We start from the raw sequence: 10,447 nt of genomic DNA on the forward strand, positions 1-10,447 counted from the left end.
CGTCCCCTCCTCTCACTCTCAATCACTGTTGGGACAATGAGGGGAACCCCCCACGCCCCACCCCGACACCACCAACACCGTCGTCCTTCTGCCCCTCCCCAACCCCCATACAGACACTTCTTTTATTGAAATTCTTTGGTGTTTTAATCCTCAGCTTCCTCCAGGGGCAATAATGGACTCCCTGCATCAGCCTTTTCCAGTGAGGCTTATCATCCATGCGTGCCAGGGTCACAAGTCCGTCTCTGCCATTGGACAGAACTCCCCACGTGGTGTGATTCTTGTCACTCCTGTCTTGTCCCTAAGCAATATGAATACTGTTGACACATTCTAGCGCCGCCGCTGTTTTGGGACACCTGATGTGGGCTGATTTATTATCAATTACAGTTGTGTGAAAAGCATTCAGGTGGCTGGAAATAAATAAATTGTGCACTAAATGGCACTTCTGTACAGATTTAATGATGTTGAAGACGAATGTTTTAGCTCTACAAGTGAAGTTAGAGCAGTTATGGGAAAATGTTGAGGCACCATTTTTATAAAAATAATAGGTGCGCCGATCGGCCGACTGTTCAGTCGATATCCTTCATTGTACAGGATCAGCATTTGAAGCAGGACAAGCTAAAGCTGAAGCTGGTGGCAGCGCTCAGGATCGCTGCTGGTTCTAATGAGTGGCGAGTGCCACAACTAGGAAACTTCTGTAATCCTTGATATTGGTTCAGTTGTCCAAGCAATGCGTCACCTGAGCCCACAATGTGATGCCAGAGCATAACTGATAATAACTCAGGACACTTTACATGTGTTGTTGTATTAATCTGTTCTGTAAAATATTTTATTTACTGCCTCACAGCCTTTATTTTTAAAAACCAAATTACTGCTGCTTTTCACATACATTATTTTTCAATAAAACAAGTTTCAAATATTGAAAATTGTATGTTATTTAAAGAAGAAAAAAATCATCGGCTGGTCAAGCTTTCCAAAGGTGAGCACCTAGAAAAAGGCTATTGGTGCATATGCTAACAGACAGTATGTTATTCATGTACTTCCATGGGGTTTCAACCTGGATCTCAGGTTTCCTCCCACTGTCCACAAACATACATACTGTTTATGTGACCTGCAACGGAGTGATATCCCACCTCTCGCTGCAATGAGGCGAAATAAACTGCAGGACTGGCAGAAAGACCAAGGGGTTGCGCAAACTGTGAGACAGATGAAATAGTGGAGAGCCACAGTAGCTGCTGGCATTGTGTTTAATACATTGCAGTTTCTAATCTGGCTGACCGAATGAGATGAAGCATTTTGAATTTCTGCAGTTGCTACCTTCTTCTGTTAAAACATGACAAGCTGAACTACTACCATCTAACGGTTTCAAGCATGTGTCATGACAAACATCTGGTTTCTTCAGTGTTTCATTGCAGAAGCATCACTGATAACTACAGTGACAGTTCCGCCTCATCGAGCCAGACTGACTGCAGTTGACCGTCAAACAGCCCACTGCGAGTCCTGCATAGGATGGAATCTTTTCAATCTTGTTTTTCGACATGAACCTTCTGCCCACCAAGACCTCCAGCCTGCTACCTGAGCCTCACAGCTCAACCTCCAGCAAGTGACCTCTGGTGACACAACCTTCACTGCCTCGCCTGCCTCTCTCCTAAACTTCAAGCACCACCAAGCTCCACCACGCCAGACATTGAATTCCTGAAATAAACTTGTACCCTCACCTTCTTCCATACAATTGGGTGAAGACCCACACTAGAAGGAAGTTGGCCACATCCACTTAAATGTTAAAGCAACGCGCAACATAGAAAATGGGAGGTGCTGAAAATCAACATCATCTGAACATCTGCCTCTGTTGCTCTTTGTATCAGACATCTGCATTTAATGTCGTATCACCAGGTAGCAACAGAAAGTGTGTTGATGCTGACATCTGCTGGTTGTAGAACGTAGTTGAGAATGTGACTTCTAGAAAGTACCGCTTAACAATGTCTGTTTTTGCTACCGGAAATTGACTGGAAGAGGCAAAGTTATGGCACATGGTGTATGTACATATATATATATATATATATATATATATATATATATATATATATATATATATATATATATATATATATATATACACACATATATATATATATATATATATATATATATATATATACATATATATATATATATATATATATATATACATATATATATATATATATATATATATATATATATATATATATATATATATATATATAGTTTCATCACTGCAGGTGCTTGTTCAAGGCCTCAAGTCCCATAAAAACATCCAAGTGTGGACCCAGATCACAGCATGAGACAGATGGAGCATGTGAACAAAAATAACAACCTTGGAACTTAAAATACATTAAATAGAATAAAAATAATTTTCATTTCATCTGCATGCTGGGGCACAAAAAGGCTGGACCAACGCAGGAAAATTGAGTTTTGCATGGGACCTTTGAGATCCAGCAAGGACGATCCCCGAGGACACACCTTCAGTAGCACAATGTGAAGCGATAAGAAGCAAGAACAAATTGAGGATGGCTGAAGCTGGAGGATAACTTTAAGAGGTTCTCCCCAGGTGATCACCTGATATTTGGACGTACCCACGTCACCATGTGCCATCAATACCTGCGCTTCATCACGGCGATGTATTTGGCCTTTGTTCCACAGCAAACGGTGATCTCACAGCTCTGCTATCCACAGTGGCGAGCTCTTGGTTTACACCCAGTACACTGAAGATCCCTGGGCTACGAGCCAGAGAGCACAGAGTCTGCTGGTCAAGCCTGTTTGATGCCACTCATCACGAGAGTCTTTTTAGAACTACTGAGTCTCATGTTGCATCACAAGCAGAACATAGTCCACCTACAGCTACTGGTAGCCTAAATTTGTTTTTGGCCACAGTTATCAATGAAACTAGAACATGACACCTTTCATTTTGGCCCCTGTTGCTTCTAGTTAGGAACTCAGGCTCATGGGCCTTGTTTACAACAAACCTTTCAAGGACTTCACAGTCACTGACGGCTTTTATAAATCATTGAGGAGACAGATAATGACTGTTAAAGCCTGGCTTTTTCACAGTCTCACCGATATTGCTTTCACGATATTAATGCCATTTACACCACACTGAACCACAGAGCACCCCATCCAATGGTCAAGTAAGACACTGTCACTGTTACTTCCAGGCAACCCTGAGATTCTAGTCCTAATAGTGCAGTCTAGTGCATCAAAATACCAAATATATGAGAAGATACATTTAACAACAAACAGGGCCAGAAGGACTGGGCTCCTCCATCAGAGCGGTTAAGTGTAGTTACTTTGAAATGACCCCCCAGAACCACAGGAACTCCCTACATGGAACCCCACGTGGTTCATTGCTCCTGGTGAATGCTCGTGTTAAAAGTGTTGGCTGAACCCAAATATCAAGAAAATGTGCATTGCATTCTTTTTACTTGATAAAACATTCAGTAGTGAAGCGAATGTAAATGTATGACGATATTTAATATTTCTTATTGATATTAGCATGAATATGAACTACGTCCACAGACAATATGAGTCTAAATACAACGTCCCCATTTGATATTTCAACAAAAATAGTGGAGCAACACCATGCCCGCTCTCTGGCCCCGCCCCCTTCATGAGTCAATAGAGGGCGTATTTCAACGCATTATAATGTGATTGGCTGTATGTTACCTCGTGACCACCATGGACCAACTACAGAATAAAGCTACGGCAAGAAAAAAACACTCCCTCTCGAATGCCCTGATAGCGCCGGTGACGTCACTGAATGAACGCTGGCGTGTTGTCACTCGTGAAGACGCAGCTTGTAAGTGTCCGTGTGTGTCTGTCTGTCGGCGGCAGGACCGTTACAGTCTCCTCCGGGGAAGTGAGGCACATAGCGGACGAGCGGTAGATTCAGTGGAGCCGCGGTGCTCGTGTCAGTGTCACAGCTGAAGCCCAAAACTCAGATAACGGACACCACAGGTTGGAGGAGTTGAAGCCATTTTCCGTCAGTGAGTGCATTGATTTAACTCCTCGGATGCATTTGTGACAATCATCCATTGTATTTTTTTCCATGTTTTTTCACCTCTTCCTCTTTGAAAGTATTAAACCTTAAAGAAAAACGGCGACATTGTTCACTCGCTCCGATATGTGTGGCTCAGCAGTCTCAGGTCAACGGTCAGTTTAACATTCAACCCCAACCAATTCACAAGTCACTCATTTATCCGTCACTGCGGACGTGTGGTGGGAACAGAATATCAATGATAATACTGATCATAGCAATGTTGCCTCGATGGCGATCGTTCATGTGCTTTTAAAATGGTACTTTTATTGGCTTTATTCTTATTTTTTCCATCTCTGCCTGGTGCATTGATGCGTATGTCGAGGTTAACATTGGCAGCTGTGGAAGAGATGGGTTTGCACTACTGTTCTGATCAACTGAGCCATCAAGAACAGATTAATTCAAAGATGTAACCTCCCCAGTTTGCCATCAAGTCACAGACCAATCCCAAAACAAATGCTGACTTGTTATGTTTTATTAGTGGTTTCCACTGAAGATGCCGGAAAAATATTGTCCATAAACAAGAACATGTAGATGCATCCTGGCAATCCATAGCCTGCTTTTGTTTCACACTATCAGATATTTGACCATTATGAGAGTGTGTTATAGTTAAAGTGTATTCGCTAAATTCATTCTATCTTGCAACTCCGATGGGATGATCAAATTGCTTACCATGTCTATTTTCCGTGCAGCAGGTGAACCAGCCAAGAGGCACCGGCAGCATGAATGTGGGCACGGCTCACAGTGAGGTGAATCCCAACACCCAAGTGATGAACAGCAGAGGGATGTGGCTCTCCTACATACTGGGCATTGGCCTGCTGCACATCATCCTGCTCAGCATTCCCTTCGCCAGTGTGCCCGTGGTCTGGACTCTCACCAACCTCATTCACAATCTGGTCAGTGGAGCAAGCGGTTCATGGTTGAACAGGTCTCCTGTGAGTTGAACTCAAGTAGAGTCCAGGGCCTGGCGACATTTTTGCAAAAGGAGGATTTTTAACATCTTTAACGTGTCAATGTCTAGAACTGTCCTGCAAGCTTTGGCTATGGTTGAACAAACACTGCTCTATCGCAGCCTATTAGGACTTGCTTTGCTTTTGAATCATGCAAGCTGCAATTCAGATTTTTGCTGTTGGTGTATAAGGTCTAATGACTGTTTTAGTGCAAATATATGTCTTGGATATGACCAAAGCATAGATCAATGAAACAATGTTGTCCACGTCATATATGGCATTGCAATGTTACTTTTAAATCATGTTTTTATGTCGGAAAAAACACCATGGTGCTTGAGATATATCAAAGTATTTTTCTGAAATACATTTCACAACAATAGGTGATGAGTTTTGATTAAAAAAAACGTAATATTTATCAGCAAAAAATACTTCACTGTTACAAATATAAATGTTCCACTGTTAATCATCAATATGTTGTGAGGCTTTTTGCCGAGCTTCAGTCCAAGGTAGGCTTGTTCGAAGGCCTGAACTGGCATTTCAAAAGTCTCTGTCTCTCTCGCAGTGCATGTACCTGCTGCTTCACACGGTCAAAGGGACCCCATTTGAGACCCCTGATCAGGGAAAGGCACGTCTCCTCACACATTGGGAGCAGATGGATTATGGGGTTCAGTTTACGGCTTCTCGCAAGTTCCTCACCATAACACCCATTGTCCTGTAAGTTGAAAACCAAACGACTGTTATTAAAATTCGTAAGGCACAGCTTTTTGAGTAAGGTAAGGATAATAAATGTGAATGATTCCACTGGAAAGGTCCTTGGTGCTATGTCACGGCCGCATTGTTTGGATGAAAGCGTATTCAGCTAAATTGTAATAGATGAAAACGTTTGAAAATCTTAAATAAAAGGTCAGTCAGACATAGAACACTGAAAGTGGTGAATTGAAGGATATAAACTAAAATAATTCAGTGATTTTAAAATGACATTGACTTTTAGATGGAGAGAAAAATCTAATTTGATGAGTAAAAAGTGTGAGTGAATCATTGTTTTGTCCGCTTTGCTCAGTGGGTTTAATAAAAAGACTCTAAGGCAGCGCAGGAAGAATGACTACAGTTACTACTTTCAAAATTTGTAGGACATTATTTGGAGAAAGACAATATTGTGTCCAAGAGTATATAACAGCAAATAAATAATGACTTACTGGATGAAAAAGTGGCTGGTTTTGTGAATCTTGTGTGACACTTTTTTGTGTCTTTGGTGCAGATACATCCTCACCAGCTTTTACACCAAGTACGACCGGGTCCATTTCATGATCAACACAGTCTCCCTGCTCACGGTGCTCATTCCTAAGCTGCCTCAGCTGCACGGCGTCAGGATCTTTGGGATTAATAAGTACTGACTGGAAGCATGCGGACGCACATTTGTCCCGGCAGATGACTGAAAGCACAAAGAGTTGCGGCTTCTGCTCTGCTCTGCTCTGCTCTGCTCAGCCCGCAGGACTCTGCTGAGCTGAGCTGGAAATGAAGTCCTCGGGGGGTTCTGTTGGGTACAGAACAAGAGGACACCGGAGGCTGTGCGAAGAAGACAGAAGCTGCAGTGAGTTCTTCAATAAGAACAAAGGGGAAATTTGTATTACTTTTCAGTATTTCATTTTCATTTTTCAGTGAGGGGTATTGAGCATAAATAGTTAGCCGGCGTGGACCTCTGCGGAACCACACAGTCTTATATTTAGCTCTGCACGCTCCTGCCAGAGCCCAAACTACCAGGAACATCAGCCACATTCAAATTTGATCCAGCCACAAGCATATTTAGACGTTAGCCTCGTGTTCTGTCTGGACAGAAGCAGGAACCTTGATATTTGTATGCTGAAATTATTTTATATTTCTAAAAATATTCAGCCTGATTCTTCATTGGTTCAGTCACTCACAGAACTATTGTTGAATAGCTCAACAACATGTATGGATTCTACAGCAGCGTATGCAGAACACTACAGTATTATCTACATATTTATTGTTCAGTAAATGTTTTCGTTACCAGCCAAAAATAAGCAGAACTTCACCACACCTCATGTGCATGCTACATTAATATGTAATTGAGTTGCGACCGGAAAATAATTTTAGTGGAAAATTGAAATTGAAAAAAATATCAATTTGTCGTTGAATGGATTAAAAGAGTCGTGAAAATGCATCAATAGCAGTTCAACATTTGGAGCCCAACTTCTATCTTCAATTCTTGAAATTGAGCCTCAAGCTTCATTGTAAATAACCAGAACTGGGAGTGTCATCAGTCACAATATTTGCATTTGTTTTGATAGTTTTTATAATCAGATGATGTCAGTGTGAATGTAAACTACAACTAGTGTTTGGCCCTGGTTATTGAGTGCCAAGAAGTTTTTCTTTATATCTGAAAGCAGTTCGTTCGTAGTAATAAGTGTAGTTTAATCTGCCAGTTCAGTGAAACTAAAGGATGCAGGGTTGTTCCTGAGTCAGAGTGGGGAAGCATTATCTCTAAGGATGCTGGAGAAAGTCTAAAACGTGTGGCATGATATCACATCATCTCCTCACTTCTGAGGTCGACCAGAAGGAAATGAAGCATGTCCATGGTGATGGTTGCTGCTGAGATTTACCGGTGCTCATGACACTGGTGCGGAGCGAGACAGCGAGGGCGCCATCCCTTAAAAGCAGTGGTCATTTACAAAACCACGTCTTCACCTCAGAACCTCTAATTCCTCTCCATGAACTCCAGGAATAGGAGCGCATTTGAGGTCCAACGCTTTGTGACTCGCTACCAAGAGCACAATGGGTCAGTCCCCTGAACTGTAGACTTAACGCTGGTTTTGTGAACATGAATGTTTTTACAGAGCTGCTTCTCTTGTCCCTGTATTGTATTTGAAACTTTGGTACGGTTTCATAAGAGACTGCATGGACGTGGTACTTGCTTATTGATAAAGAGACTTATTTTATACTCTGAATAAGTGACAGCAGTGGTGTAATAAACCAAAGTCCCAATTCATGTGTCGTGTGTGTATTATTTAAGTGGGTAAATAGCATTTTCTGTCGATGACAGCAGTATCTCAGATGGATCTGAAGACATTAAAAGACACAAGCAGACTTACATGAGATGTTCAATAAAATCCCAGTGGCTCCCATGACTTTGATATTTGTTGGATTGGATGGAGGCTGGTTTCTGTAACCCACCTAATGTTTGTGTGTGGAGCATGGTTGATTCAGAAGTAACTTAATGTAATACTTTGAAGGTTAAATCTAGTGTATTAAAAATATTGACTATATAAATGTAATGCATTTTTTAAGTGACCTGAAATGTATTCATTAAAAACAATGAGGAAAATTTTGGGTGTCTTAAAGAGTGCTCTCTGAATGAATCTAAAATAGTATTTCTCACTCTTTGCAGTGAGAAAGAGCGACCTCTCCATTTGCTATTGATTTCAATGTTCCAATTCCGCCTGTCTTTGCTGGCTTGCAGGTGTGACCATGCCTGGCTTTATGCAGTGTGTACAGCCCTACCTCACCAGTGGTGTGTCAGCATCATGATCTCATTATTGATATGGACTATAAAATGAAAACCTGACAGTAAACTGTGTCAAGACATGACAGGTCATAGCCATAAAATGACATCATCAGATGAATTACTATATGTGACCCGACAAAGACAGAGATACAAACATCTTGTAGTGTTGACTTTGTAATTCAACCAGTTTTAAAGTTGGTTATTTTCTCCTGCTATTGAACCACCACAGGATACACAGTACAGTTCCTCCTGCTCCCTGACCTGCTCCGATCAAAAATTCAATCCAGGGTGTTTATTTCCATCCTTGCAAGTTGATACGCCAAGACTTTCTCTGTTACACTGCACTGGCACCTTGTTAAACATTGATTCAGTCAGAGTGGAGGAGAAGAGAACTGTGGCAGGGTCAGTTATTTTGATGCTTCTTACGCATACATTTAATGCAATTACATTTGTATTACTAAGTGACCTATGCATTTAATGTGACAGTAGTTCATACATGAAGCATGCAGACAAACAAACAGAATTGAGGAGGAAACTGGAGTGCTTGGAAGAAAATAATGAAATACCATTATTTTTCATACATGAACCACTGACACGCCAAGATGAGTTGCATTTCAAAAGGAAGCATGAAGACATATGAGCCACTGTTATTGCAAAGATATTTAGGAAATGAAGACATCGGAAGAACAAGTAGTTCTGGACTTCCAAGAACAGATGAGGGCAGAGAGAAGTGAATTGAAAGTGTGAAGCCTGTGAAGAATTATTTGTTATTTTGCTAGTTATTTGACCTGAACATTTCATTAAGCTTGGTTGGAAATAACACAAACAAAGTGACAAGCCAACACTGTCTGAAAAATACCAGCCACCACTTTTGATAAACACCTTTTTGCACCATGTTTACCTCACAAATGAATAAGAGATTGGCCTGCAGTTGGTGGTGCAACCCCTGTGTGCCGTTGCAAATGTGAAACACTTGAACAGTAAGAAGAGGCGGGTTTCTTCAGCTTGATTTTCTCGCTGTGAAGATGCTCTGCTGCTGCATTTCCATATTCATGTGACACTCAGCCGACGGCAAACGTGGGCCTGTGACTTCACGGTCCAATTCCTTGCGTCATCTCTCAGCCATGTGCTGGGTTTGGGAGTTCCTCATCTGATGTCCCTGCGTAAACACACCACTAGATCATTGACATTTGACCCGAACTCTACCTGCAAGCTTGTCATAAATCAACAGTCGTCGGTACAGTGAAGACACAGCTATTCACCTCCAGCAGGGGGCAGCAAACATCTGCCAGTGACCTTAATCTGAAGCGACTTCGCCTCCTATAAATAGAAAACCCCTCCAGGGAGAGATTAGTGGTCTTTTTCTCTCTTTCTTCGTGCCCAGCACGTTCATTCACTTCTTTACGCACATGCAGATGTACAGTCCCGCAGCTACATCCTCTGTGTCCGGTCCTGCAGTCTGCTTCCACGGCGGTGACCCTAAATTGGCGTGACAGCACCGACAACTGTAAAGGTCGTGTTTAGAGTCAAGGCAGGGATTGGGGTGTAGAAATGTGTTGCTACGGGAAGCACTTGTCGACTTGAATCAGTACAGTTGCGGCTGAGGCTTTTATTTAGCAACATAAAATCTTCATTGGCAATGTCAGACATTAAACCCACAACCTGCAAGTTTGCTTCACCTCTGATTCACCTCGAGTGTATCGATGAGTTGGCATTTTTCACTGTTGATATTTTCTTCACTTCAATGCGATTCAAGCAACAAAAGGAATTTCTCCCACCCCCTCTTACAAGTGGGCGTATGCAATATTAAAATGCAACACACAAGTGTTTTATATTTAATTTGTCACAGTAGATATAATCCTGATAAATAAATAATACACAGTCCGAGTCCCTCCAAACATTGAC

General features: G+C 41.8%; 2 protein-coding genes across 6 annotated transcripts in view; one reads left to right on the forward strand and one right to left on the reverse strand.

The window, feature by feature from the left end:
* The window catches only part of wnt3 (wingless-type MMTV integration site family, member 3), a 31,182-nt gene extending 28,428 nt beyond the window's left edge, over positions 1-2,754 (reverse strand). Inside the window, exon 1 of the mRNA XM_053873031.1 lies at positions 2,638-2,754. Within this exon, the coding sequence (XP_053729006.1) occupies positions 2,638-2,648 (11 nt within the window). The 5' untranslated portion in view covers positions 2,649-2,754. The remainder of the gene's footprint in view (positions 1-2,637) is intronic.
* The window catches only part of ormdl3 (ORMDL sphingolipid biosynthesis regulator 3), a 47,458-nt gene extending 39,110 nt beyond the window's left edge, over positions 1-8,348 (forward strand). Inside the window, exons 1-5 of one of the 5 annotated variants that reach the window (XM_053873062.1) lie at positions 3,085-3,164; positions 3,868-4,019; positions 4,762-4,965; positions 5,582-5,733; positions 6,278-8,347. In XM_053873062.1, coding sequence (XP_053729037.1) covers positions 4,792-4,965; positions 5,582-5,733; positions 6,278-6,413 — 462 coding nt within the window. In that variant the 5' untranslated portion in view covers positions 3,085-3,164; positions 3,868-4,019; positions 4,762-4,791 and the 3' untranslated portion in view covers positions 6,414-8,347. Of the gene's footprint in view, positions 1-3,084; positions 3,165-3,236; positions 4,020-4,761; positions 4,966-5,581; positions 5,734-6,277 lie in introns of those variants that run through there. The other 4 variants (XM_053873070.1, XM_053873043.1, XM_053873052.1 and 1 more) reach the window with 4 other exon arrangements.
* Positions 8,349-10,447: the final 2,099 nt, after the last annotated feature.

The sequence above is a fragment of the Synchiropus splendidus genome, chromosome 1, assembly GCF_027744825.2.
Source record: "Synchiropus splendidus isolate RoL2022-P1 chromosome 1, RoL_Sspl_1.0, whole genome shotgun sequence".
Classification (NCBI taxonomy): Eukaryota; Metazoa; Chordata; class Actinopteri; order Syngnathiformes; family Callionymidae; genus Synchiropus; species Synchiropus splendidus.